The sequence below is a fragment of the Primulina tabacum genome, chromosome 6 (assembly GCF_025594145.1).
Source record: "Primulina tabacum isolate GXHZ01 chromosome 6, ASM2559414v2, whole genome shotgun sequence".
Taxonomy (NCBI): domain Eukaryota; kingdom Viridiplantae; phylum Streptophyta; class Magnoliopsida; order Lamiales; family Gesneriaceae; genus Primulina; species Primulina tabacum.
Window position 1 is genome coordinate 39,907,130 of NC_134555.1, and position 27,902 is coordinate 39,935,031.

The window sequence follows — 27,902 nt, forward strand, 5'->3', positions numbered from 1 at the left end:
TCCGCCCGTGGTTGGAAATTCGCATTTAATCCCAATAGGCTTTGTAAAATATTTGACAATATAACAAAATAAGCATAAAGTCTAAAAAATGACGCCGAAACCATTCGGCATCGAGCATAGTTTGATTCATTTCCGAGCTAACAGTTATCACAGTAACAAAATACAACAATGTTGTCTCCAGTTAACTACATGTCTATATTAGTGAACAGAGAATAATGTTAATACAACCTACGGTCGTCCATTATTATTATTATTACTATTATATTGAATGTAGGATCATTATAACAGCTAAAGTGAAAAGGTGGAGAGGTGAGCCCATTTTTCCTCGTCATGTATATAAGCTATAGATAGGACCCCAACAACCAACACTGCACATACTCCCATGTCTCTATAATCCCCACAATCAACAATACAAACATAGAAAAAAGGGAAAAATGGGGAGGCCTCCATGTTGTGATAAAGTTGGGATCAAGAAAGGTCCATGGACTCCTGAAGAAGACATCATCTTAGTCTCTTACATTCAAGAACACGGTCCAGGGAATTGGAGAGCTGTGCCCACTAATACCGGTATGTATATATGTGTATACATTATCCCAATTTCGTCTTCAGTATAGATTTCTGGAACAAACTCTATCCGGTTTTACGTTTGGTTCTTGTTTTCAAGGCACATCGACTAGTATTTGAAAGAAAATCTTGAATGATTGTTTCCATCTTTTCTTTTAACCAAGGTTTGTCAAGGTGCAGCAAGAGTTGCAGGCTCAGGTGGACTAATTACCTAAGGCCAGGGATCAAGAGAGGAAATTTCACCTCACATGAAGAAGGGATGATCATTCATCTTCAAGCTTTATTGGGTAACAAGTAATGTTCCTAATTATATTAATTATACATTCCTTTACAAGAGTGAAATTTACTTATTGATGTTTCTCTATTATCTAATACATATACTGATTGAATCTTGGATAGTCAAATCAGTGTAAAAGAGAAATTCGTGTCACACTTTATCTTTAATGATGTATAGATGGGCTGCTATTGCGACATACTTGCCACTAAGAACAGATAATGACATCAAGAACTACTGGAACACTCACTTGAAGAAAAAGTTGACGAAATTTCAGACTGGTATGAATCATTCCCAAATGTTATCCGATTCAGCAGCTAATTATCCTCAACTCATGTCGGAAAGATGTGGTGATCAACGCAAAACGGATAGCCATATCTTTAGCAATCAACACTCCAGCTCAAGCGAAAAAATTTCTTCGCTATACGCTTCTAGCGCAGATAACATATCAAGACTTCTACAAGGATGGATGAGATCGTCCCCTCAGCCTAACAACACTTCCCACATTGACAAATTCCAAAACTGTTCGAGTTCAGACAAATTTCAAACTGAAGCTTCATTTGAAGGTTTCATTCCCCCGCAGATCGAACATCATGATCAGCACAAGAATGGCGATAGTATTCCAAGTGATGAATTGGAACATAATTTGTCATCTCATCATCTATATCGTGATTCTAGCCAAAAGGGTTATGAGAACATTGAATTTCTTGATAATCAAAAGGCTCCGAAATTCGAAATCTACACGATCATCCTCCATTGTCATTTCTTGACAACTGGCTATTCGATGAAGGTGTAAGTTCAGTTGAAGAAGTGATGGATCAAATCCCAATTATGTTCTAACTGAAATGGCGAGAGAGGACAAGAAAATAAATGGTTGTTTCTTATTTCAGTTTCTCATGTTTGTGTATTAATTAATATGCAAACAACAGTATCTTAATCTGTTCAGATTTCTCGTTTCTAGCTAAATAAGGTATAATCTTCTGTTCTTTTTAATCATATGAATAACACACGTTACTAATAACACACGTGTGTTATTCATGTGATTAAATAGAACAAAGGATGAAATACATTTGAACTAGAAGAATGTACCTAAAGTTGCTCTATTATCTTCAATGATTCATTTTGTCAGGGTTCTTTTCAAGAAAATTGTGTTTTTCTGTACCTTTTCCTTATTTTATTGTACTTCTTTCAGTTTCAACAAATTGATACGAATAATGATTTATCAGTTGATTACATATCTTTGTTTCAGTTCAACGTTCGGAAAATTAATTCATGCTAACGATAAAACAAAATTTTAGTTACTTGGCCGTCGAGAGGAATTAAGTTTTACATCGTGCCAAAAAATTTCACACTTTATAACACACAGTTACATGTGCTGCACAATAAAACATATATTCAATGTCGCCACAAAATATAATGAAAACTGGTGTACCATTCCTTGCCAAATTGAATGACACAAAATCATAATAAATTTAGTGTCTAAATTCGAAAATAGGTTTAATTCTTTGTTCTAAGTATTAGTTCATGCTATAATTTGTATAAATTATCGAGAGCTTATATATTATATATTGCTTGTTTCAATGTAGTATAATTAAAAATTTAACAATATTAAAATCATTATTAATTATTATATATAAAAAATAATATTAATTTGGTTGACATGTGGCACACGACGAAGAGGCCAATAAATAACAAAGTGTGCCCCCCGGCTATATATTATTTCAATTAAATTCTAGCAAAAAGGTTATTTAATTATATACAAAATCATAATGCTTTAATTAAAACCAGACCCCTAGTTATTTAATTTCTGCCATGTGATTTTTTTATTAACCTTTGGCTCCTTCATCACTACCTATATCTTAATTATTGGAGTCCTAGATAATATTTCGTCAAATCTTGAAGAATTGAATTGAAAATGAACTTTATTAGGTAGTGAATTAGAATTAAAATTTGTGTTTTCTTGTTACTTATATACTAAATTTCCATTTTACAAGTCAATAATAATTTAGAGAGTAAATCTTTTGTGAGACGGTATCACGAATCTTTATCAGTGAGACGGGTCAATCTTACCGATATTCACAATAAAAAACAATACTTTTTCATGGATGACTCAAATAAGAGATTCGTCTCACAAAATAGACCCGTGAAAACCGTCTAACACAAGTTTTTGCCTAACTCTTAGAATTGATCACACTAATTTCATATATACACATGCATGTAATCCATTAATGATGGATATATAAGCCAAAATATACACAAAAATTGATGATATTTGAAAGTTTAGACAAGTCATTAACTCGTACTAAATGATGATCAATAAGTGGCACATGGATAGAATCCATGTGGACATTTTGACCTACGATCTTGCAGGTTCGAAGGATAATGCACCCATAGTACATTTCATATCAATTAAATGTTCACATAATACTAGGAGTTAATGCCACCAATTTGGATCCATAGGAGTAATAATAGTTAGCAAGTACTATCCACAATTAGTCTTTTTTTTTTTTCATCAAGATTTACCATCATATCATACTGATCAAGATCATGCCTTGACTAAAATAATTTGCACCTATTATTGAGTTGTCTGAGTAAGATATTCAACATATATTTAATAATTTCGAACTCGTCCAATCTATGACCCAACTAGATATTACTTACATGAGTAGGTCTTTTGTGAGACGATTTCACGAATCTTTATCTTTGAGACGGATCAACCCTATCGATATTCATAATAAAAAGTAATACTCTTAGCATCAAAAGTAATATTTTTTCATGGATGACCCAAATAAGATATTTGTCTCACAAAATACGACCCGTGAGACCGTCTCACACAAGTTTTTGCTTACTTGCACGTACATCATCTCTAAGAACTAAGTAGAATTGTAACTCATGACACCATAATCTCAAATTGAAGATAAAGTATCTGATTCGATATTCAGTTATAAAAAACCTTCAACGCAACTTCGAACAAATATAAAAAAAACCCTATTCTTGGTACAATCTATTCCAATCGTGCGATGAGTTACAGAGCTTTTTCCATCATCGGGAAAAAAAAAGTGAGTTATTTGTGGGGTTGGCATGAGGAGCTCATCGTTCCCGTTCACTCGATGAATTTGAACACAATTCGTCTCGTTTCTTGCATTGTGGGAGATTTGAAAAATGACAAATTTGACACATTTCCAAAGGTCTCAAATTTTCTAAAACAAAAGTCGAAGAAAGATGTTTGCAATAATAATCAACAGTTCAGAAAATATTTATATGAGTGTACAACTCGTTATGTACAGAGGACGAGGAACCTGGTTAGAAAGTAACAGACAGAAGGATATGCATGACTACCAAGCCACTGGAACGAAAATAGCGATAATATTTAGCCTTGTGCAAAAACAAAATTGGATTTTGAGTACAAAACAGACACCGATCAAAGGGTGGTTACAAGACCTATGCCCAGCTCTTCCGCCAGCTCGTCCCACACGGGCAGGAGTGTCATGACTAAAAGTACAATACCCATGATAAAAATCGTTTTTCGCCAAGTTCCTACCTCTGTTACGTCATTTAAGCACGGTTTCTCTGGAGCCCTCTGCATATTTCATAGCGTAAGCGAATAACAGTAAAGAGACAAACTTCCGCTCACTATCCTCTGTCTTGTTCAATTATACTGCATCTAAACAGTTGCATACCTGACATATTAGGACGTATAATCCCCAAGGAAGCGACAAGGGTCCACCGAGCTGTAAGTCGAAGAAAAATCAAATTTAAATTTAAGAATGTTACTGCAAAAATCGATACCACAGAGGGGTTTACAAGATAATTTGACAAGAAAAAAGGACAAATCTACATATTGTACATATCTGACTAAATATTTGTTTGCTTTTTGGTGGTTTTTCCCTTTGTAGATGACGCTTGTGGAGAATGGAAACTATTACTTTCAGGAAAACGAGATCTTTTATGTGATGAATACATATTTGAAACTACAGATTTTAAGACAATGAACTTCATAAATACTTGTGCAAGCAAAAGCGAACATACCACTCCCAACCCGAGCATAGTGTAAGTTGCTAATCCAGAAGCAACAAGGGCACTTTTTCCAAAAGCTCCCTGAAAATAATATGAAATGAATTCTACCAGTTGAGATCCTGGTTAAGATGAAAAAACGTGTATGTTCACAGGCAAATGCAACAAGTTGATAACAGATATGAAGAAAAAAATTCAACAGCAGAAAAATATCTAATCATTAAGTTTCTAACTTGTCCTGATGACGCATTACGTACTTTAAATAAGTAGATTGCAATAGTATCAAATCCAAGCCAAAAAATAAAAACCATTTCACCTGGAATTCACTCTGGAAGAAATAGGTTTTATGCAAAAAAATTAGTGTTATGAAATCATAGAACAATTGCAAAGTAACGTGTATCAAGCATGGACGGTATAATACAAAATCTGTAGCGCTCAAGGTAATATCGAGCTGCTAACTTACTCCCACAATATTTTATCCAACAAAACCACAATCAACTACTTCTAGCCAGTGTAAGCGAGTGTCTGGTTAAATGCTATTAACCATCAGTCTGATCTTCACACTACTCCTTGACTGCTAAAACAAAGGGAAATAAAGGAACATATACCTGCATAGCCCTTCCACCATCAAGACATCCAACTGGGAGCAAATTAAATGCAGACGTTGTCAGCCCGCACCTACGAACCAAGAACACAACATTATACATATAAATCAAAGCATAACAATTTCAAAGTTCCTCATAGATACATCACCAGCCAGCAATCACTAGAGGATGGATTGAGACTGTTGCGGCATGCATGCTCCTGGTATCAGAGACAAGACATTACAAGCTGGATATTTTCCATTGAACATGACAAGGAAGACTCAAACAGCGAGGGTAGAAAGGTAAAACAGTAACTCACGAATAACCAAGAAAGGCCCTGCTGATAAGCCCAAGAAGCAAAGAGCCTTGAAAAAGCATGCTGGGAACCTGCACCAAATCTCCTGCCATGGCTGGATTTGATGAAAGCATCAGGCCAACAGTGAACATAGAGAAAGACAATGCAGCTCCTGCAAATGGCCCAGCCAATGAAATATCTACTTTTGCCTTTCGATCAGGAAGAATGGACTTGAACTACAACCAAAGCAATAAAAATTAAATAGGTTTACAAATTCAGAAACTAAAGACCAAAAGGTTTGCAGCACAAACCATGTATAACCAAGACGATCATACCATACAGTTCCAAAATCAAATGTTTGCAGCTGCATGCTCACCTGAGTGATAGCTCCAAAGCTCCCAAGAGTAATATTTGGAATAAAGAAAGGAATACTCAGTTTTACTTTCCTAGGAAATGCTGCAAGAAAATGTCCAACTTCCTGCAGAAAATCAAGCTCATCTTTAAAACCAAAAAAACATATCATATACAGACTGACCTTTACACATGGCTACTGAAACTACATCAGGAAGTAATTAGTCATTATAAAATCTATTTGCAGCACAGAAGAAAGATTAGAAATTCATGTGATGGATTACATTTTTAATTTCGTTGGCGAGTTTTAAATATTAAAGGGCTTATTGAAAAAATGTAGTTACACTCTAAACAGATGCAATAGAAAAAGAAATGTAGACTTTTAGGTAAAATAACCAGGCTTGAAAAAATGAATTTGTGTCACAACCAAGAATTGAAAACAAACCACACCACTTTTGATCAACAGGTGAAGGTAATCAAAAGATGATGACATTTCTTGTCCAAGTTTTATCTTCAGGAGCTCCATAATCTAGAGACAACAATGATACTCACATGAAACAGCTGAACCCCTAGCACACCGTAAGCCAAAGGCAAAGCAGAGTCAACAAACGGAAATAAGAGTTGCATATCTGGTGGTTCAACGGCATTTGGATCTGTGAAGTATTTAACTACCTCTGGTGGAAGTCTACTTATCTGTTTTGAACCAGAAACTGTTGATAATCAGTAACCAAGATATGGAATAAAATATTCGAAATAGGTGTTACGTGTTGATTATCATACCTGAGATGCTATTCCTAACTCCACTGAGGAACCAATGGCAAGAAGAAACAACAGAAGAGCAATCACATATTGCCAAAGAGTTGTTTGGCCGGGATCCGAAACCTCTTTCCGCAGCATGCCAAAGCTGACGCGGGGTCCACCACGTGGATCTGGTCCTTCAGAATTTGGTTCCTCGACCATGAAGAGGTTGTATTTATCTCCCATTACCTCAGCTAGCTGCTTCTGAAGTTTTGCAAAAACATCCTCTCTCTTTCCCCTAAGGTTGCCAAGAAAAAGAATGCCTTCTTCAAGATCGCCAAAAGACTCTTCTCTAGTTACCCAAAAGGTTGAATAGCCGAAAAGCTTCTCCTTAATAATCTTAACATCAGCGGGATCAACCTTTTCTGGCCCCAGAAGTTCCATTAATTTAAAAGAGTCAACCTGGAAATTGCTGTATGATTGTCCAACAGGTGATAGAGTTGGCGGCTGCGGAAGAGAAAAATATTAAATTATAAAACCATGATTTTCTTTCAATTAAAGGCGAATTGAACTTGACTACACTTATGATAAAATTTAAGACTTTATTTTTTCATTTAGAAATAATTTACTCACATCATATTGTCTCCATCCTGTTCATTCTCCAGGCCACTTTATTATAGCAAATAGCTCCCTAAATAATTCCTATGCCAACATCACAGCCACTACAAAAACTTATCTCAAGACAAAGTGACGAGCACACGATGAATCACCTTGTATTGTTGAGCTCACTTATTTAATATTCATGAAGTTATCGTAGATCTTGTAATATCTGACTTTGCTAGAGAGTTATCCATCCTAATATCATACTGGCTCTATTTAATAGTTTGATCCAGAAAGAATAAAGTCCAGTGCCTAAACTTAACCTCCAATTTGGCTTGCTCTGCAAAATTAATGCTTTCTAGTTCAAGTTTTGCTCTATATTTGTAATGGTTCCCTTTGAACACCATGTATGTGGGATGAGTTTAATTCTCCATATGGATCATCCTCTGTTTTCTTTTTCAACTTGTATGTTTCTTTGTTTATCTGCTCTAGATCAGATCATGTTCCTTCTAACTCCACGACTCCACGTTTTGTAATCTTCCACTTCTATCCCCATGTTCTTGTCACTAAATTACTAAATACCCCACATTACTACCTCAAGCAAATTGCCAGGTTTTTTTGCTACTTCCTCCAAAAACTAGCATAATTTTCTCCAACATATCTTCAGCTTAATGATGCCAATCGTGAAACAAGTATCACATTTTAAAACCACTACCATTACTAGTTCGAAGTTACTATATAACATCTCATTTTGGAGTATAGGTTATAAAATTTTCGTAGGATCAACTGATCTCACTTTTTTCAAAATGGTCACATGCTCAAAAGTAATTTTTTGCCAAGCCAAACAATATTTTTCCGTCATCTCCACCTCCCTGGTACATACGCTGTACTACCGATGCAAATAATCAAAATAGAAACTCTAATACCGAATTTAAATTATTACTTCTATTAAATCATTTGAACTCATGTTCATACCATCCAGCAGCAATTCCCATTCTAAGATTCCGCGTGAAAGAAAGATGGTATCACATATCACTTCATGCAACCAGATTGTGCCAATAAAAACAACCAGTTGAAAAACAAATCTCCAAGACTAACAAATTTCAATAGAGAAATGAAAAATCATTACGGCAAACAAAGTGAGACATTTAAGCTCACCCGCGAAGACATAGAAGCCGCCGAATCATCGGAATCATCATCAGACTTCTTCTCAGATGACGTCATCGTAGCCAAATTCGTATTATCTTTATTTTCTCTATCACTATTGACACCAATATCATCGTTCCTTTTGTTTTTACTATTATAACACGACCTAATAACGAAATCCCACCTCCCAACTTTCCCCTTCCAAGATAATCTTCGCCTTTCTGAAACAAATTTCCCGCAAAGATAACATTCGGCACCATTGTTCTGAAGTTTCTGCCGGAAATTGCAGCCGTATAGAGGGGTTAAACGGAAGCTAAAACTGGTCAAAGCAACCATTTTCAATCACGGTGCCTTCAGTTGGCTACTATACAGTCCATATATCTGCTTAATTTTTTAGATAAATCGTGAAAATGAGAGGAGATATTTTCTGGTAACAAGTCGAGAAGAAGATTTTCGGGGTTTTGTAAGCATCTGTAGAAGCATATCTTCTTCCAGTTTTTCAGAAATACTCCATTAATTAATAATTATGAATTGCCCCCTCCAACTCCTATTATTGCAATATTTCCCACTGGTAAATTTCGAAAAATCAATTCTTGCTTAAAAAAATACTGAACCCATTTCAATTTCATCTAAATTATTTAGTTATCCCTACACTAGTTTTAACTTTTTTCTTAATTAACTTTGGGAAAATATGTACATTTTAGTCTTTGATAATTATATTTTTACGATTTGGATATTTCTGTGTTAAATTTTAGTTTTAATTAATTATTTTTATTTTTAAAAAAATTTAATTTATTATACGACATGACATTGATATGACATTTGTAGACATTTATAACGAGGTGTCAATATTTCAGGTGTTAAAGACAAAAACTGAAATGTATAAGATAAGTAAATTAGAATGACAGAGAGGTAAATATGGATAATAAAAAAATGATAAAAATTTGTTTGAGAATGTCTCACGGGATGTTTTTGGTTGGATGAATATCTTATTTGGGTCATCCATGAAAAAATATTATTTTTTATGATAAGAATATTATTTTTTATTGTGAATATCGGTAAAATTGATCCGTCTCACAGATAAATGTTCGTGAGATCGTATCACAAGACACTTAAAAAAAATATAATTTGATATTGATATATGTGCATGTATTCAATTCATATTTATTGTAGGAAACAACCGAGCCGAATAAATTTCGACACCAATTAATGGGAGTCCGCTTCTTCAGATTCATCCTCTTCACATGGCAGAAAATAATATCATAAAAACAAACAATTTATTTATATTCAAGAAAACAAAAGAGAGGGTTGCGTAAGTTCTTCCTTTGCATGGTCATTGTTTCTTCACCACTCTCTTAGAACTTGTAATTTCGTAGTTGAGCTGATATATGGATATAATTATTTTCCTAATATTTGTTTCAAAGGAACCGATTTTTCCCAAATATATGCTGGATCCGTTCTTTTCGGAATCTGTGTTTCAATCCTGGATCGGTTTGGCGGTATCAGATTGTGCATTGGTGTTGGGTTAACTCACGCATGCAAGGCTGATGCAGAAGTTGGGTGAAAAAGTCATTATTCTTGAATCTGGGATTCAATTTCTTGCTTTTACTTTCATCCTTTTACATCCTCATGTTAAATTCCTTTACTTTATCCTGCAAACTAAAAGGGTATTGATTGCTTTATGTATTTTGTCCTAATCATATTTTTTGTTCAATAAAAATCTTGAACACCGGTAGTTTTGAGGGCTGTCATGAAGTTAAAAATGGTTCTGACTCATAAATCACTGTTCGTTTTGTTCTTGATGACATCCGCATTGCTCGTATTATCTAGGCTTTTAGTGCTTAGATCGAATGGACGCCCTCTCTCTTTTGATCTTAGTATATTACCAAACTCAAAGCTTCTTGCAATGGCGGAGAATGAGCATCATAATAAATCCCCGCTAATTAGTGCTTCAAAGGGTGAAAAAAAAGAGACAAAAAATGATATTTCAAGAAAAAGTGATTCTAATAGGCAAGTTCTCAAGGTTTTTATGTATGACTTGCCCTCAGAATTTCATTTTAGCCTCTTGGGTTGGAAAAGGAAGCGGAAGAGTGTCTGGCCGAATATCCGGGCAGGGGTCCCTGAGTACCCCGGTGGATTAAATTTGCAGCATAGCATAGAGTATTGGCTGACTTTAGATCTCTTGAACTCAGAATTTGCCGACAATCTGGGATGCCGTAGTGCAATAAGAGTACACAATTCTAGCCAAGCTGATGTGGTGTTTGTTCCCTTTTTTTCATCCATAAGCTATAACCGATACTCGAAGCTGAAGCCTGGCCAGAAAAGTATAAATAACTTTTTACAGCAGAAATTGGTTCAGTTTTTGACGGAGCAGGAGGAGTGGAAGAGGTATGGGGGAAAGGATCACATAATTGTTGCCCACCATCCGAATAGTCTTTTGGGTGCAAGAACGAAGCTGTGGCCTGCAATGTTCATTCTTGCGGATTTCGGAAGGTACCCTTCAACTGTTGCTAACGTTGAGAAGGATGTGATTGCACCTTACAGACATATGATCAGAAGCTATGTGAACGACTCATCTGGTTTCGATAGTCGTCCAACTTTGCTATATTTCCAGGGAGCTATATACCGAAAAGATGTAAGGTACCTCTGTCCCTTTAAAAATGTATATGCATGTTCTTGGTGATTCTGATTGTGATTAGCTTCTTTTTTCAAAAAAAAAAAATTAGTAAGTATTGATCATACGTGGTTATTTCATTCGAAAGTTTTTTTTTTATATTAGAGAATCAACTCTGAAAAGTTTATTAGACTTTTATAATTAATCGTTCTACGCCAACTTAAGTTTGATTCTAAATTTATTTCTAGTATGCTTTTTTGAGGTGTTTCGGAGTTCATAGAATCTATGAGCCATTACAATTCTGTGCATTTTAGTTCACCGGGTTCTTGTTGAAAGTTGTGAACATATGTATGAAAAGGAGGCTTTCTTTTCTTAGCAAATAAAATTCTTTGATTGGCAAGATCAAGACTCTGTGCCGCTGATCCAGCAGAACTTTGAGAGTCACGTGAAAATGCACTGAGCGTAGCATGAAAATTGTCTGTTTTGATCAAATTGAAAGCTATGTTACACTTGTGTTCCTTAGCTAAAGCCTATAGAACATTTCTTTAGATTTGATGCGGGATAGGAGTATTGTTATCTATTTATGTGTGACGTTCTCACAATTTTGTCATTCTCAGGGAGGAATGATCCGGCAGGAGTTGTTCTATATGTTACAAAACGAGAAAGACGTGCATTTCTCATTTGGCAGTGCCCAAAAGAATGGAGTTGACGAGGCGTCCCAGGGCATGCACTCCTCCAAATTCTGCCTCAACATAGCAGGCGATACTCCCTCGTCAAACCGGCTTTTTGATGCCATAGCTAGCCACTGTGTCCCAGTGGTTATAAGTGATGAAATTGAGCTTCCTTATGAAGATGTTCTTAACTATTCTGAATTCTGTGTGTTTGTACGTACATCAGATGCCCTCAAAGAAAACTTCCTCTTAAACCTCATCAAGAACATCAGCAGGGAGGAGTGGACTAGAATGTGGAAAAGGCTAAAGGAAGTTGAAAGGTTTTTCGAGTTTCGGTACCCATCTCAAGATCAAGATGCTGTTCAGATGATATGGCAGGCGTTTTTGCGGAAGGTTCCCGCTGTAAAAAGGGAAATTCACAAGTCCAGGCGGTTTACAAGAACCACTTTGCCTGCAGAAGGGCTTATGTCTTTTCATGTGCCAAATTTTTTTCGAAATAGCTAATCTTGTATAAGCAGGTTTTGATATTTTCTCTTGCGTTTCCTGAATTCGATTTCGGCTACTCAAGAAAATGCTAATGGAATCGAATCCGTGTACCATGGAAGTTACAGCAAATTGAAACTGGATATTTGCTGCAATGTGGAAACTTGCAGAATATTGTGCAAGAACTTACAGAGTAGAAGTGATCCATTTTCAGAATTTGACATGGCTTTGTTTTTTTACCACTTCTTCCCAAAAAGATACTGAAAAAATGAAACTACGTGGATAAGAAAATGGTATTTTGTTGTAAAACTTCACTCCATCATAAACTTGCATTTATGAATTCAATAATTATAATTAACTCACCAACATTGAAAAATAAAAGCTTGGCTTGTCACATTGAAAATTATGAAAATGAAATTCCATAATAATAATGAAAGCTACAGAAACATTTGATTTATTTCAATTCTGTTTCGACAAGTCACGATACTCTCAAAAGAAGACAGCTACAGAGCTTTGGATTATATAAGATAACAAAATCCGATGGACTCTCCCACCAATAGGTAAGGAATTAACCTCGTGTGGAATTAGTGCTCTTTAGGACATTAAGATTACTAAACTCCAAAAAAAAAAACAACAACTATCAATCCATACGAACAAATAATAAAGTTTTTAAAAAGAAAATTTATAATTTTGACAAAAAATTGAAATCTCAAGGCATTAATTCTAAAAAAAATTACATTATTTTTATATAAAATATTTTCGAATATTTATATTTGGTTTTGCAAAATTCTCATTTTTAGTGAACCCGTGACCAAACCCACCCATTCGCAGTTTCTGTACAATTTTCACAAACATGCAGTGTTCTTCCTTACATGTTATTATGAAAGCGATAGACAGAAAATAATTTCTGAAAAGATGTATTTTGTACCTTCCTATTTTGATTTATAACAATATAATTATATTTTCATTTTTTGTTTTTAAAAAGAGTACGAGCCTCTGCAAGATTGGGTTATAAGCTTGATTAAATATCTTTTTGGGGTCCAAAAGTTTGCATCACTAGCCTTAGATCCATCATACATGACCCTGTAAATCAAGACTCTTGGTACTAAATACTAAAATTATATACAATGTAGTAAACATCATTGTCACATGTGAATGACTGTAATAAACACAGATGATAAAAAGCAAAATGATGTTTGGTAAGATGCCGACTTCCTTAATTATTGGGGCTTAGAAGGAGTCACCAATCTTGAACAAATCAAACACCCATTACCAACTTTAGGAAAAGAAAGCAAAAGTATATGGCCAACAGACCAATACCCAAACATTTCTCCAACTCCATGTTGTTCTTTGATAGTATCACAAGTGCCCAAAGCAATCCTGCCATTAAGAACCCCAAAGTTTCATACAAATCACTACTCTTAGGGATGACATAACCAGACGGGAATTCGCTCCATGCTGCGAACACGAGGGACAATCCCAAACCGATCAATGTGTTGAACAATGGGCCTGCGTAGCAACCGGAGATGGCGATTTGAGCCCCATCCGGCCCGCCTTTCAGTGCCAGGGTTAGATTTGCTATTAGATCCCCTATTGAGTTCCCCCATGCTAGAACTGTGAGCCCCAAGATTGAAGGGCTTATTCCAATGATACTTGCTAATGAAATCAACAGAGAAACTAATTCCTCTGCAAGGACATACGCCCAAGTGATGCTCATCAAGAACCCCCCTGCCAGCCAAAGGAATAGGAATCTCTTTGGTGGCCCTGACTTGTTTGTGAAAAATAAAGTAAGATTCCCAAGAAGGATCCCTATCAAACTCGCTGATACGCAAACTGGCAAGCAGGCCTCAGCACTCGCAGCTACTTCTGTTGTGTTCCAAATGGTTGCTAATAGAATTGGTGCTAGTGTCACAGAACACACAGCAAACGGTTTAGACCATTTTTCTTCGCTAACAACAGGAATTGTCAGCCTCATTGGCAAGAAAAGTGGCAGTTCCAAGATGTAAACTGCCCACTTCCAGAAATTAGAACATGTTGGTGATGAATTGCTACTCAAGATTCCTGTTAATATTGGTACATGAACACCGGATTGAACACCTTGTTTTTTTGATACGTGGCAGCCCTTTTCTTCATCAACATAGCCAAGTAAGGGTGAAGTCGCTGTTGCACCAAATTCATCAAGAACCGGGGGATTGATCACTACCCTTGTATTCTTACTATAAAAGTAATGCATGGCAGAAACCACAGCAATGTATAGTATATAAATACACACAAAACACACTGCAGACCACAAGGTAACCCTTCCAAATATGGTGAGCATTAACAAACAACATAGAGTAAAAAGAAAGAAGAGAATATCCCTCACGAAACTCGTTTCGTCCACCTTAACATGGCGTGAAGAAATCAAAATACTCAGGACACCCACGACAAAACACGACACGAACAAAGCACCTCCCAACACACCGTTCAGTCCAACCTCCCCCGCTCCCGAATGCATAAAAGAAATTATACTCGAGAAGACATCATTAGCTCCATTCCCGAGTGGGAGAAGAGTTGTTCCAGCTATGGTAGGGGGAAGTTTCAGCAATCTTGAAAGGTTTTCAACAGAAGGGCAGAAGTATTCAGCTGTCGTGTTCCCCAAAACACAGAACAGAACGACGAGAGACAGGCAAAGAATTGCATATCCAAGAACAGGCGTATCGCTGCACGTACAGTAAAATATTTCAAGGTAGTTAAAGTACCCTTCACCAGAACAAGAACCGTGCGTCCTCACGTATGCACACTTTGATCTGTAATCTGCAAAACTCTGAAAACCGGTGCAACTGTCACTGCTTTCACCCGTTTTTTGGTGATTCTGAAGGTGATGAAAAGCTATAGAAATGGGATTCTTGGATTGATCAGAATAATTTGATACGACAAAGAATGAGATCAAAAAGAGGAAAGACAGGCCGAGGAAGAGAGAAATTGCTGGATTCCTGTGTTTGGGTGTTAATTTGAAATACTCCATTCGAATGCAAGTATGACAGGAGAATACTTACAATTCTGAGGCAAATACACTAGGATTTCAACGTTATAAAGTCGAGGAATTTTGGTATTTTGCGGGTTAGGATTGTTTGGTGGAGGTGTTTAGATTGACGTTGGTTGAGAGCTCTTCTATCACTGAAAAAATGATTGTCGTGGAATTACAAATTCACAGGATCGGAACATGACAAGTATATACACCTGTCATTGCCTAATTCGGCCATGGTTTGTTTGTACAAAAGAAGAATCGAAACGCTAAGTTCCATTGGTTCTATACGTAAATCAAGAGGAAGAGGATAGCATGCATTGAGTCGTGGCTCGTGAATTGCCATCAAACAGGTCGTGGAAATCAGGATTTCAGTCTGATTTTATGCATGTTGCAGTGTCCTTCAATTGAATAATTTATTTTCAAATGTAAAGTAGAATCATACCAACAGCTAGACAATATCTGATTCTACCTGTATTCATGAACAAATGAGATCCATATATGTTTCTCATTTCTTGCACAAACAACACCAGCTCTTTTAAGTATATTTGAGTATATTCAAATACATTCGAGAATGTTGGTTTTTTTCTAAAAAATTTGATCAATACTATTTTACCAACTATCCCTCGTTTAAACGGATTTGGTTCATCTACTGTGTTGAAAAGACACCATTTGGTGCTGTGCATTTTTCACACGTGATGATCACTTAATCAGCTTGTGGACATCACATCATATAAGATAAATTTAAAAAGTTTTCAGATTAAACGAGATGATCACGTAATCATCCGTTTAGACCCCATTTTCTATCTAAATAAATGTGTAGACTATTTCATGATTTTTACATTTTCTTGCATGCGTTTTAACCAAACATACAAAATATAATTGAAGTTTTTTTTTATATATATAAAAACTTAAATTATCTTTTTCAAAAAAAAAAAATCGCATAAACGACTTTGCGGAGGTAGAACGCGAGTATGGTTCGCATTGTAAAAACTTTAGGGTGTGACAACAAGACGAACCGGAGACATTCGTAGGTAACAGGTAAAAAGGAGCTCGGAGAAATCGAGGACCTCTCCTAGAAAAATCGTTGAAAAATTCAATTCCGGAGGAAGCTACTTTTTAATTATACATACACAGTAATTGTAAGGAAAGAAAAATTGGGAAAAATGGATTGTGCTCTGAATATAGCGCCTTCTTCCATTTGTTCATTGGCTTCCTCATCAAATTATCAGGGTAATCGAAGGAGTTCGAGGTTAATTCAAAAAATAGTGTGCGAAAAACACAAGAACGACCCCGCTTCGCGCTCTTTCTCTGCTTCTAGTCGGATTCAGGTATGAGATGTCTAGGAATATTTGTAGACATTATTATGTACTCGAATGGTTGGTTTTCTGAGCAATTACCTCCCAAATACACGCATTTGGATGGGTTCTATTACCAAAAAATTCAACCTTGATCGCTGTACCTGTAACTTAATGAGTCCTGGAGCTGAGAAACTCTTTTCTATGTTTATGCTTATATTTGTTTGGAACTGGAAAATTATGATTTTGCAGACAGTGCCAAGGGCGATTGGGAATGTGCACCGGCAAAGAAGCAATCTTGAGTCACTTTTTTGTTATGATAAGCCTATCCCGGAGGAAATAATTGAAACGCCGATTGGATTATCCATTGTTGAGAAAAATATCGGAGATAATCCCCGTTGCGCAATTTGTGAGGCTAAAGGAGCTGTTCTTTGCACCACTTGTCTGGGATCGGGCTTATACGTGGACTCTATCTTGGAAAGTCAAGGAATCATCGTAAAAGTTCGTTGTTTAGGTAACAATCGACCTTATTTTCTCAACATTCTGGATTGGGATATTTTAATTTTAATGAAGCAAGAAATACTTGCATCTGCAGATTATGTATTTAAATATTGGCCAGGAATGGAAACTTATGCAAAAAATGAGGGTCTTTTCGCAATGTATAGATTGTAGTTATGAATGTTTATATAGGACTAATTTAGATTTGTATTGTCATGCAAGGTTGACATTGATGATTGTTGAAGTCTGTTTTGAAAAATTGAAGTTGGCTTTCATATTTTTTTTTGTGCTATGCTAGAGTAGTTAATAACATTAAAATTTTTAGCTAGAATTATCTTATACACTTAATTTTCAGAGCTAGTGATGCATGTGAAATTGAGGCAGGAACTAATTATTCAGATTTGTCAGATTGGTAAAAGAAAGTTACAATACTCAAACTTAACTCATCAATTTCACTTGTGCGCTGGCTTTCTTATTTCTCTGGCGTTGTTGCAGTTGAACTATGTTCAACAAGGACGTCTTTCTTTGCTTAAGAAACCTCGAGTTTCCTTGAACAACACATTCTATTTTTTGTTTAGGGAATTAATCATTGTATATAGATGGGATTGTTAAACCATGGATTTTTCTATTTTATCATCGGATCAATGTTCTAAAAGTTGGCCTAGGCGTTGGTCGATTGCACCGAAAAAGTGTCAGTCAGCCAGCCTAGGCAGCCTTAGGCGGCTTTTAGTTTTTTTTTTTTTGTTTTGTTTTTTTTAATTTTTGTGCTTTTAATTTAAAAGCTTAATTTAAAAAATGAAAGGTAATTTTTTTATAGGTCCTAAATCAAAGTCCAACAAAAAATACGATTTGTTGGTATGTCTTAACACCCCTAACTTCTTCTGCGTTTGTGATCTAAAGTGACAGAACTTTGTGAGGATGATTTTTCATTCGAAGAAGAGGGGGATCACAACGATGATATTGAGTTTGTGTACGATAATGAATAAGTTGTTGAAAATTATGGAGAAGATGAAGTGAAGTAAATTTGTGATATTCTATTAGTTGTGTAATTTTGAAGGCATTTTAAATTTGATTATATTGTGTTTGAGTTATGTGATTTATTATGTTGATACATTGGAATCTGCCTAACTGCGCCTAGTCTCCTCCTAGACGAATTTTAGAACTTTGCATCTGATATGATGAACCTATTGCGAAATTGAGCATAAAAATCGATTTTCTCTCACTGGCCTGGGCATCAGCTTAGATAGAGCACAGAATTGAAAATGCTTTGATCAAAGTCTGATGTAGAGATCTTTTTCTACAGTACAGTGCCAATTAGCATCTTTCTCTGAGTGTCTATTTGCTTTAAACAGGTGAAATTTTGTAGCAATTTTTTGAAGTTATGTAGCTTTGTTACATCTTTGAACTAGTAATATTCCATTTTTCTTCTATTTGGTTAAAACTTCCAAGTTTGTGTATGATTTGTGGTTTAGAATGTGAGCGATTGTTGAAAACTCTGATTTTACCCGATTATGGACGCAGGTTGTGGTGGAACTGGGAATACAATGTGTTCAGATTGTGGTGGTCGTGGTCATCTTTGACATGCTTGATGCATAAGGTTTGCTTCTTGTTTTGCACTTTTATTAGCTGTGATCGGGGATGTGGCAGCTACAAAAAAATCCCAGTTGTTCGAGATAGACAGAGTTGATCTATGGAAAGGCTGGCCCTTCATCTTCCTGTTTGTATTTTTGTATTTCATTTCCCATCAAGTGTAATTTCCATTTCTGTCCAAACTCTGTGTATTTTCTATAATACTCTGCTAGTATGTGTTTTTGGCCGAAGAGAATCACCTTCCACATACATTTTACCCTCGAACAGTTCCCTCCAGACCATTTGGAATCGAATCTGAGGGTCTTTGTGTCCATTTTTATTCTTAAAAGTAATAAAATATCAAAATTATATATTATATATATGAGCTTTGTTTTGGTGAGTATCCACTACCGTGAGTATCAATAAAGTTTCATCGTGTACATTCAATAGATTGTGAGATGGTCTTACGAATCTTTATCTGTGAGACGGATCAACTCTACCGATATTCGCAATAAAAAGTAATATTCGTCTTATAAAACACGACATGTGAGATCGTTTCACACAATTTGTTTAATTGGGACACATGTAGCCATGTTCTATTCATGTAAAAAGCCTTAAAAAACAAGATCTGGTTACACAATTTATTATCGTTGTTATTTTATAATGAAAACGATTTATTTTTTCAGTAAAGTAATAAATATCGATTGAAGCGGTGAGGTTCATGTGCATCCGTAGAATCCACCGACAAGTCAATGGTACTACATCCTATCGATCTAACGGCTAACTTAGAGTTGTTTAATCGTGTGGTTGAAAATGAAAGTTCAACTGTCCATTGCCGTAATAACACATCACTCATAAAAAGCGGCAGTTGGAGGAGACTTTCCCTTCCAAGAAAGCAACGCCAATATTCATCCACACTCGTGTTTTTTAGCCCAAAGCCCTTGGTGTTTTTTATATTATATTTTTTCGAACGATCTCGTCACATTCAGATTGATTTATCCTATTAATACGATAAAAGTTATTATGTGGGTAATATGATTTACCATCTAAGAGTAGCAAATGCGAGTTTTTCTTATATATATTATTATTTAGCTCGAAATAAAATTATATATTTTATTATTTTTATCGGTTCGTCTTCTATTATTTTATTAAATGTTTTAAAAGACCTTTTAAATACTAATTCTGAAATCAAGCCATCCTCCAATCTGTTCCGATGGATGCCAAAATCTTGATGGTCTCCTTCACCCTAACGTCCCTTCTCTTCTTCCTCCTCTACACGACCACCAAACAAGCACACCCCATCACTATTTTCAGACCAGCTAAAACCTTAATCGTCCCGAAACACGAGAACCCATATCCAGTCTCATTCGCATACTTGATCTCAGCCTCAGAAGGAGACACCATGAAGCTCAAGCGTCTCATGCTGGCACTCTACCACCCTGGGAACCATTACTTGATCCATTTGGATTCCAGCGCGCCGGAGGAAGAACATCAAGAAATCGCGAGATTTGTGTCGAGCAATCGTGTTTTTGGTGAAGTTGGGAATGTTTGGGTCGTGGAGAAGGCTAATCTTGTGACTTACAGAGGCCCGACCATGCTTGCTACCACTCTCCATGCAATGGCGATGCTTTTGAGGACTGCCAAATGGGATTGGTTCATTAATCTCAGTGCCTCTGATTATCCATTGGTTACTCAAGATGGTACGGTGAGTGAACCATCTTCCGAATTTTTTTTAAAAAAGAATTGAATATGAATATATTGAAGTAGTCAACTGATAAACTTTTTTGGCTTTGATTTCATACATACAGTGTTTTAATTTACTCTTTTATTTTAGAGAATATTCATTATCCCATAATTGCTTGCAGATCTGATTCACGCCTTCTCTAATCTGCCAAAAGATCTGAACTTCATACAACACAGCAGCCACTTGGGCTGGAAAATGTAAGAATAATTTTTCTCATTTTACTGGTTTAATTTGCTTTGCTTCAAAGTTCGGCAACTGGCATCAATACCAACACACGCTGTTGTTTAAAAAAAATAAAAACCATTTGCAGGAATAAAAGAGGGAAGCCGATAATTATGGATCCTGGTTTGCACAGTGTAAATAAATCAGAGATTTGGTGGGTTATCAAGCAAAGAAGCTTGCCCACTGCCTTCAAGCTTTACACAGGCTAGTTTCACTTTCTCATCTCTACAATTTTCTTGATTCTATATTCTTTTGCTCTCTCTGTTTGTGGAATTTTAGTGACATCCAAATAGACAGCTCATGTGGAATTCTGATCTATACACCAGCACCTTTAAAAAAGTTGCTCCACTTCTATTTAGGTTGTCTGGTTAGTGCATGATCTGTCAATTATATATTTTTCATGAATTTACAAATGGAAGTGTACTAATTAATTATATATGAACATTCGGGATTTCTATAACATTATTTTATATATATCGAGTATAGATCGCTCACGCGAGAGGGAGATAATCAATGTCCAATTAAATTCACCAAACATATATGTATAAAAATGATTTGAATGAAATTCAGAGATAATTAAAGATTGGTTTCGAGATAAAGCTCGTTCAATCTTCTTTCAGTGGTTAAAGAAATAATTATTCTATGGTTGAATGTCGATGTCAAAGCATAATAAACTAGAAATTGGGCTGCTTGATGTTGTTGGGCATTTTGTGCACATGCTTCTTCACTCATTAAATTATGGTCCCTAATTTTTCATATTGACCCTCCTCCATAGTTGTCAATCGCGCATAGCGTCCCATAGCGCAAAGATTGCCCGTGGCTATAACGCATAACGAATAGCGTAGCGAGCGTTATTTGAAAGTAAAGCGCCATAAATATATAAATTTATAATATATAGCATATAGTAACATCAATTCAAAAATCTTAATTTCAACATAATATTCCATCAACTTTAATTGTAAAATACTAGAACTTGAAATTATTTTAAGTTTTTTCATTGAAATATCATAGAAGACACAAAAATAAAACAAGAAATGCATAAAAATATAATTTCCAGCAAAAACATAAGTAAGTACATGCCAAAAAAGCCAAAATTAGAAAAAAAAAAAAAAAAAAAAAAGACAGAAAAAATAAGCATGTAGCTTCGTTTTGCAATAGCGCCGCTATTTCAGCTATCACGATTGTCGCTATAGTGCCAATAGCGAGGATAGCGAGCGCTATTGCAAAGTCCATGGCGCGTAGCGGTGTGGTGTCGCTTCGCCACGCTATTCGCTATAGCGAGTGCTACGGGGACTATTGACAACTATCAGGGCAGAGCTAGTGTGCCCGGGTGGTCCAAAAAATTTTACATAAATTTATATGTAATTTTTTGTATAATTTTGGATAAATTTGATATTAGTCCGGGTAGATTAATTTAAAATATTAAATATTTTAGAGTTTAAAATTCTAGCCCGGGTAGAATCGGATTCGTGGCTCCGCCACTGCCCTCCTCTCGAAATTCTTATTATCGATTTTGAAATGGTATTGCTCGAAATTTTTAGCTTTTTTATTCGTTAATATATGTCGTTCTCAACTTACTTTCAAGAATTTAGACATAGAGAATGAAACAATAAGAGGTGAGAAACTCAATAGGGATTTAGGGGGAGAGACTTTAGTTTATCAGTTTCTGCTTGCTCGATGGTAAGGGACGAGTTGCATTTTTGGTCTTACATATTTTCTTCTTCACATTTTGGTATTATTTGTTGTCTAATTTCAGTTTTAGTTCGTATTTTTGTAATTTTAATATTTTTTCTGACTTGACACGATGTGACGTTGACACACTGATGCATATATTGTTATATCAACATTCCAGATAAAAAAATATTAAAACTGCTAAAAAATGATTAATACTAAAATTTGAGAACATAAAATAATAAACTCTTAAATACATTAAAAAAAAAAATTTGCAGCTTTCCCGATCTTAATGTTAACGTGGTGTATTTACACAGGTTCGGCATGGACAATTCTATCACGATCCTTGGCCGAGTACTGCATAATAGGATGGGACAATCTTCCAAGAACCCTACTCCTCTACTACACCAACTTTGTCTCCTCCCCGGAAGGCTATTTCCAGACACTATCCTGCAACTCCCACAACTTCAAAAACACCACCATAAACCACGATCTGCATTACATTACGTGGGACACTCCCCCAAAGCAGCATCCTCGATCTCTCGGCCTCAAAGATTACAGAAAAATGGTCCAGAGTAACAGACCCTTTGCTCGAAAGTTCAAGAAAAACGATCCGGTTCTCGACATGATTGATCGTGAGCTGTTGAAGAGAGGGAAGAAGCAGTTTGCTTTTGGAGGGTGGTGCTCTGATACTAATGGTTGCAGAGAGTTGATGGCTGAGGGTTATGGGGTTTTGAGGAATGGAGCGGGATCGGAAAGATTGAGGATTCTGTTGAAAAGGTTGGTTTCAGGTGGGAATTCGAACAAGATCAGAAGATGTAGATGATGAATTTTACGTTCGAGGGAGAAATATTATATATTTTCTTTACGTTGGTAATTATACATATTCAAACTTTAAAAGTGAAAATAAGATTTTATATACATGTAATAAGATTGTTAAAATTATGTTACATACCAGCTAAAACAATGTGTCATATACTTTATTAATTGTTAGAATTATAATTTAATTAACTTGAATTTATCATTACTGTATAAAATAAATCTTGGTAACTACTCGTTACTTATTTTGAGTACATCTATATACTAAATTGATTCATCGGGAAATTTAATCGGCTCAGCAAATACTATGGTTCCAATTATATATATATACATATATGTATATATATATATATGTGTGTGTGTGTGTGTGTGTGTGTGTGTGTGTGTATTGTTGAAATTTTAATCATTGCTTGTTCCAAATCCTTGAAGAAAAACGTTTTCTTTTGAAGTTAAACTTGAAAAGAAGAAAAAACTGGTGTGAGATTTACATTAGATATGCCCCGCCCCACGAGCCAAGTGGGTCCAATTCGAGTTGGATTGTCGAAAATATATAATTTTATATTTATTTGATAAAAAATTTAAAATTAACAAATCATTAAATTTATATGTCTAAATTTATATTGATAATCTTCAATAAAAAAATTATATATAATAAAATAATTTCAATCTAAAAATTCATAAACTAAAATTATAGTTAAATTATTTATTGTAAAAAATATAATTATATAATTAATAATATATACATATGTATTTTATATTTTAAATATACATGTATATTTTGGTGGACTGGGTTCGACGAAACCGGTTTGTTTCAACCTACCCGTGCAGGCACTGCCTGCACGGGCAATGAACGGCCCGGATCACTCCACATGAGTGATCCGGGCCCACCTCCCTGTAAAAAAAAAAAAAAAATTGGCTCGAAAAAATCCGAGCCGTTGGATCGACCCCTGCAGGCAGTGCCCGCAGGGGTAGGGTCGACCGAACCGACGAAACCTGATATCCGTCCACATACATTCTTGTAGACCTGTTATGATGGGTCTGAAGCTGCCCCACGCGGGACTAATACAGAACGAGTTTAGACTCGACCCTTTTTTATCTTTAGTTTGTATGATATGAAAATATAAAAAATATAGTTTATATCAGGTCCCAATTTGATGTAATGATATATAGCGATTTATGAGAAGCTCATTAATTCATCACAGCGATGCATGGAGACATTTTTCATATTCAATTTGGCATATGTAACTTCCTAAATGCTTCCAACTTGAATATTATTACATTTTATCAAATATTTTGTTCGATGAAGGAATTGTGCCTTTAGCCTCCCCCTAAGCAACGGTCAAATTTTTTTAAAAATTGGACATTTAATACACACACATCATATCCAATGTATCGGGGTCCCCAAACGGTCACTACTTTTAGCAAAATCAGTAGTAGTATTTCAAGTCGTCCCATTCTCGTTTGAAAACAAATAAATAAATACGATTAACCAAAAGTACACTAGGAAAGTGCATCAAATCTCTAGCAATTAATAACTGGTCACACTGCCCAAAAGAAGTTATATTTGAAAAAAATCAGCCTAAATAATTCGATCCGACAACGGTGGCAACCTACGGAAAAAGTTCATGAGCACGGAGGGCATGTCGTCCCGGAACCTAGGATGACGGAGGTAGTAAAACCCAAACGCTAAGATGAATGCCTTAAAAGGTACTACATAAAACAGCAACGAAGCAAACAGGCACAACACAACGAATATACCAGTTGCCCTCGGGTCCCTCCAGTTGAACAATGCCTCCAGTCTTTCACCTTGAGCTGCAACATCCCCCAAAAGCGTTTGGGCACGTCCTGCCAGGGCACGTAACCGGTCATATCGGACACGTACTTGGTCCATGGATTGTGTGGTTGGGAATCCATCAAACTCTTCATCAAGCTCATCTGGACCCACTGTTTCAACGTGGGACAACCTAGGATCCATTGTGACCGAGACTTGCTGACGATACCGAAACCTCAACATAATTATCAAGAATGAGTACATGAACATCGTGGGCAACATTAGTTGTGGACATAACACGATAGCCACCAATAGGACATGGATCAAAATCGTGGTTGGAGGGTTCACCCATGTTTGGATCCCATCGAGCCATCGTGCAAATGCGGCTGCTTTCGACAAGCATCCCACGACCCGGAACCAATTGGCTTTGCTCTTCCTCATACTCCAAATGTGCATATCAGAGTCCAACATGAATTGGACAACTTCGTGACCCAGTGCCGGTTCAGATCGAGCTAACCTCATCGTGACAATCCTCGTAGCATTATGCCTCAAAACGTCTTGTTGAGCTGGTCCCAAAGGTTTCACATAATGCATCCTCGGTAACATAGGATTAGCGTATGCTTGAATCAGGCTAAGCCACGATGAGCACGAAAACCTCACTGCTATCTCGATTTCCCCCATCCTCTTGGCTCCACCAGGAAGCAACACCATCAAAGAGTAAGTCCCAACATACACTCGATTTGTGTCTAGTGTCGAGAGACGTACACGTAACTTCCCAAGTCGTACATCATTTTTCACCTCCACTTTATCATCGCACTTATACCTTCCATTGTCAAACACCCCTAAGGTCAGAACGGTGCACGGATCGTACACATCCCACGTATACTGCTCGTTCCATCGTGGATTAAACCGATCAAGAATGGTTCTTGTCCGAACCCACTTTGGTCCATACTTTGCCACCACGTAGGCATCAGTGGTCCCACGCGTACCATCTTTGGTCTTCACGGGGAGCAAATTGGTAGCCCCTCTAATGCCTACTTCTAGCAAACCAACTGGCTGCTTTGACAATTGCTTGGCAGTGCGCCGAACATCGCTGGTCACATGAGCTGCCTCGTCAAGCACATGATATCCACCTTCCAAACAAACACGAACGTGTATCCTCCCACCGTACGGCTTATTGTTATCATCACGGATTAAGTTAAACCACCTGGATCTTGGCTCTGATCTGTCGTCTGTGCGCTTATCCACCGTAGTTACCTGCACTTTAGCGTAGCCTACCGTGTTACCATTTGTTAAATCTTCAACTGTGATAGTGAAAAATGGCTCAAATGGTTCGGCTGCAACAAAAATAAGGTCTTCATTCCACGTGGGATTGGAAGAGCCAATGCTTGTTCGGCTTGTCTTGAACAGTTGTGCGCCGAGCTGGGCCTTAACATATAGCTCCGGATTCCGAACCTTAGGCTCGGTCCCACCAGACCCAGAATCAAGCTGCAAATCTTGTGTTTGGATGACCGTTACCCTCAAATACCATAACTTTGGAGACAAGTAAACTTTGGCCCGGGTCTCGGGGATCAGCCCTCCGGAATCCGACTGCCAGGCCTCCTGGAAAGCCTCGTCCGCCTGAGTACCTACCCACACAGATAACATGATGTCATTTCCCGACGACCCTTCTCCTTCCAAGCTGTACCACTGTGGGGCTAATGGGCTGTCGGGAGGGACCCTTCTCGGCACCTCCAGAAGATCAAAAGACACCGTGCCGGCGGTGCTCTCCACTTTGCTTTCGCTTTCTGGGCCTTTCTTCTGAGCCATGATGGAGACGTCGAGTGAAGTTGAATTCAAGCTTTCTTTTTCAAAAGCGAAGACCTGATCAATCACTTTGTTTGGGGCCTGTGATTCGGTCTTGACTGCGTGAGTCCCGATGACGAGCTTCGCACAGAACGAAGACTCTGATTCTGGATTCAAGATATTGACTTTCACCACTCGAACATAGAGAAATGGCATTTGATCGACAAGATCAAAGGCAACGCGCCGATCAGTACCTCTACTAGAGAATTTCGTAAAAAATTTCGATTCCGTATCTCTATTTTTCAAGTTTCCTCGAAGTACAGAATTTTCTGGGTTCGGGGTTTGTTTCTGTTGATATTCTGGTGCATCTACCTTAGTGGGCGGCGTTTCAGGAGGTGGCGTTGTGTTCTCCGGTGGCTTATCTTCTTTTTTGGCCTCTTCTTCCCCCTTTCCCTCTTCTTTCTTCTCTTCCTTAACTTCAGCCGCCTTTTTCTCCTCTTCCTTGTCCTTCTCCGGTGGTTTCTCCTCCACCGCCGTTTCTGCAGCATCAGGCTTCTCGGGAGTCGGAGGAGCCTCTTCCTCGTACCAAATTTTCAAACCAATCTCACCTTTGATCTGAGAAAACACACTCCTTTTCTCCAACGGATAGTAAACCAAAGAAGCTTCCCCGCCGCCTTTCACGAAAGTGCTCCCAGAGATCTTCACTTTCCCAAGAAAAGTGCTCCTCTTCCCAGTCTTCTTATCATTGTAAACGTTAAGCTCCAGCATCTTTTCCGCCATGAACTCAACATCGTGAACTGAAAATTCGAGCTTTTCATCCCAGTATGGGTTGAGATCTCTGCAAATGGTCTTGGTACGGCGCCGTTGGCCATCAAAATCCACGATGACATAAGCGCTGGCTGTCCCCTGTCCGTCTTTGGGCATCAAGTTCTTGGCATTTTGGACTTCGACACTCAGTTTTCTGTTCTCGGACATCAGTGCGACTCTGATTACAAATTGCTTGAAATGGGAACCAAGACTATTTCTATATGAAAAAAAAATAGTCTCTTTTCGAATGGTGAAATGGAGCAGAGAAAGAGAGAAGGCGATTAAATTGAACTGAGTTAGATACAGTAGCTAGAGAAATTAGTGTAATTTATAGGAGATAAAAAAAGAGAGGATATAAAACATACGGAGGAGCGGGA

General features: G+C 36.9%; 7 protein-coding genes across 7 annotated transcripts; 4 read left to right on the forward strand and 3 right to left on the reverse strand.

Moving 5' to 3' along the window:
• Positions 1 to 74: 74 nt before the first annotated feature.
• LOC142548211 (uncharacterized) lies at positions 75 to 1,951 on the forward strand. Its single transcript, XM_075656530.1, has 3 exons — positions 75 to 567; positions 729 to 858; positions 1,019 to 1,951. The coding sequence occupies exons 1-3, from the start codon at positions 435 to 437 to the stop codon at positions 1,632 to 1,634; spliced, it is 879 nt and encodes a 292-aa protein (XP_075512645.1). The 5' UTR covers positions 75 to 434; the 3' UTR covers positions 1,635 to 1,951.
• Positions 1,952 to 4,050: 2,099 nt separating this feature from the next.
• LOC142549498 (putative zinc metalloprotease EGY1, chloroplastic) lies at positions 4,051 to 9,054 on the reverse strand. Its single transcript, XM_075658467.1, has 10 exons — positions 8,579 to 9,054; positions 6,863 to 7,327; positions 6,635 to 6,775; positions 6,108 to 6,209; positions 5,756 to 5,967; positions 5,606 to 5,656; positions 5,461 to 5,530; positions 4,868 to 4,936; positions 4,519 to 4,569; positions 4,051 to 4,418 (listed from the first exon to the last, which is right to left on the reverse strand). Exons 1-10 carry the CDS (start codon positions 8,900 to 8,902, stop codon positions 4,260 to 4,262), a joined length of 1,644 nt encoding a protein of 547 aa, XP_075514582.1. The 5' UTR covers positions 8,903 to 9,054; the 3' UTR covers positions 4,051 to 4,259.
• A 714-nt stretch (positions 9,055 to 9,768) lies between these two features.
• Positions 9,769 to 12,506, forward strand: LOC142549499 (putative arabinosyltransferase ARAD1). The gene is made up of 2 exons (XM_075658468.1): positions 9,769 to 11,201; positions 11,798 to 12,506. Exons 1-2 carry the CDS (start codon positions 10,317 to 10,319, stop codon positions 12,353 to 12,355), a joined length of 1,443 nt encoding a protein of 480 aa, XP_075514583.1. The 5' UTR covers positions 9,769 to 10,316; the 3' UTR covers positions 12,356 to 12,506.
• A 906-nt stretch (positions 12,507 to 13,412) lies between these two features.
• LOC142549500 (cation/calcium exchanger 1-like) lies at positions 13,413 to 15,660 on the reverse strand. Its single transcript, XM_075658469.1, has one exon. The coding sequence runs from the start codon at positions 15,339 to 15,341 to the stop codon at positions 13,593 to 13,595; it is 1,749 nt and encodes a 582-aa protein (XP_075514584.1). The 5' UTR covers positions 15,342 to 15,660; the 3' UTR covers positions 13,413 to 13,592.
• Positions 15,661 to 16,337: 677 nt separating this feature from the next.
• LOC142549501 (uncharacterized) lies at positions 16,338 to 19,082 on the forward strand. The gene is made up of 3 exons (XM_075658470.1): positions 16,338 to 16,672; positions 16,892 to 17,153; positions 18,659 to 19,082. The coding sequence occupies exons 1-3, from the start codon at positions 16,508 to 16,510 to the stop codon at positions 18,715 to 18,717; spliced, it is 486 nt and encodes a 161-aa protein (XP_075514585.1). The 5' UTR covers positions 16,338 to 16,507; the 3' UTR covers positions 18,718 to 19,082.
• Positions 19,083 to 19,831: 749 nt separating this feature from the next.
• Positions 19,832 to 23,331, forward strand: LOC142549502 (beta-glucuronosyltransferase GlcAT14A). The gene is made up of 4 exons (XM_075658471.1): positions 19,832 to 20,406; positions 20,572 to 20,647; positions 20,761 to 20,876; positions 22,661 to 23,331. The coding sequence occupies exons 1-4, from the start codon at positions 19,920 to 19,922 to the stop codon at positions 23,167 to 23,169; spliced, it is 1,188 nt and encodes a 395-aa protein (XP_075514586.1). The 5' UTR covers positions 19,832 to 19,919; the 3' UTR covers positions 23,170 to 23,331.
• A 1,270-nt stretch (positions 23,332 to 24,601) lies between these two features.
• LOC142549503 (multiple C2 domain and transmembrane region protein 14) lies at positions 24,602 to 27,835 on the reverse strand. The gene has a single exon (XM_075658473.1). It carries the CDS (start codon positions 27,691 to 27,693, stop codon positions 24,742 to 24,744), a length of 2,952 nt encoding a protein of 983 aa, XP_075514588.1. The 5' UTR covers positions 27,694 to 27,835; the 3' UTR covers positions 24,602 to 24,741.
• Positions 27,836 to 27,902: the final 67 nt, after the last annotated feature.

What these genes read in the sequence shown, in the direction of transcription:
- LOC142549501 (XM_075658470.1), top strand. Translation starts at nt 16,508, where the DNA reads ATGGATTGTGCTCTGAATATAGCGCCTTCTTCCATTTGTTCATTGGCT. An exon ending in CTGCTTCTAGTCGGATTCAG is followed by an intron (nt 16,673 to 16,891) that starts GTATGAGATGTC and finishes ATGATTTTGCAG; the next exon opens with ACAGTGCCAAGGGCGATTGG. An exon ending in CGTAAAAGTTCGTTGTTTAG is followed by an intron (nt 17,154 to 18,658) that starts GTAACAATCGAC and finishes TTATGGACGCAG; the next exon opens with GTTGTGGTGGAACTGGGAAT.
- LOC142549503 (XM_075658473.1), bottom strand. Translation starts at nt 27,693, where the DNA reads ATGTCCGAGAACAGAAAACTGAGTGTCGAAGTCCAAAATGCCAAGAAC.
- LOC142549502 (XM_075658471.1), top strand. Translation starts at nt 19,920, where the DNA reads ATGGATGCCAAAATCTTGATGGTCTCCTTCACCCTAACGTCCCTTCTC. An exon ending in TCCATTGGTTACTCAAGATG is followed by an intron (nt 20,407 to 20,571) that starts GTACGGTGAGTG and finishes AATTGCTTGCAG; the next exon opens with ATCTGATTCACGCCTTCTCT. An exon ending in AGCCACTTGGGCTGGAAAAT is followed by an intron (nt 20,648 to 20,760) that starts GTAAGAATAATT and finishes AACCATTTGCAG; the next exon opens with GAATAAAAGAGGGAAGCCGA.
- LOC142548211 (XM_075656530.1), top strand. Translation starts at nt 435, where the DNA reads ATGGGGAGGCCTCCATGTTGTGATAAAGTTGGGATCAAGAAAGGTCCA. An exon ending in AGCTGTGCCCACTAATACCG is followed by an intron (nt 568 to 728) that starts GTATGTATATAT and finishes CTTTTAACCAAG; the next exon opens with GTTTGTCAAGGTGCAGCAAG. An exon ending in CAAGCTTTATTGGGTAACAA is followed by an intron (nt 859 to 1,018) that starts GTAATGTTCCTA and finishes AATGATGTATAG; the next exon opens with ATGGGCTGCTATTGCGACAT.
- LOC142549500 (XM_075658469.1), bottom strand. Translation starts at nt 15,341, where the DNA reads ATGGAGTATTTCAAATTAACACCCAAACACAGGAATCCAGCAATTTCT.
- LOC142549499 (XM_075658468.1), top strand. Translation starts at nt 10,317, where the DNA reads ATGAAGTTAAAAATGGTTCTGACTCATAAATCACTGTTCGTTTTGTTC. An exon ending in GAGCTATATACCGAAAAGAT is followed by an intron (nt 11,202 to 11,797) that starts GTAAGGTACCTC and finishes TGTCATTCTCAG; the next exon opens with GGAGGAATGATCCGGCAGGA.
- LOC142549498 (XM_075658467.1), bottom strand. Translation starts at nt 8,902, where the DNA reads ATGGTTGCTTTGACCAGTTTTAGCTTCCGTTTAACCCCTCTATACGGC. An exon ending in AGGGCCTTTCTTGGTTATTC is followed by an intron (nt 5,657 to 5,755) that starts GTGAGTTACTGT and finishes CTCTGATACCAG; the next exon opens with GAGCATGCATGCCGCAACAG. An exon ending in TATACGTCCTAATATGTCAG is followed by an intron (nt 4,419 to 4,518) that starts GTATGCAACTGT and finishes TGAAATATGCAG; the next exon opens with AGGGCTCCAGAGAAACCGTG.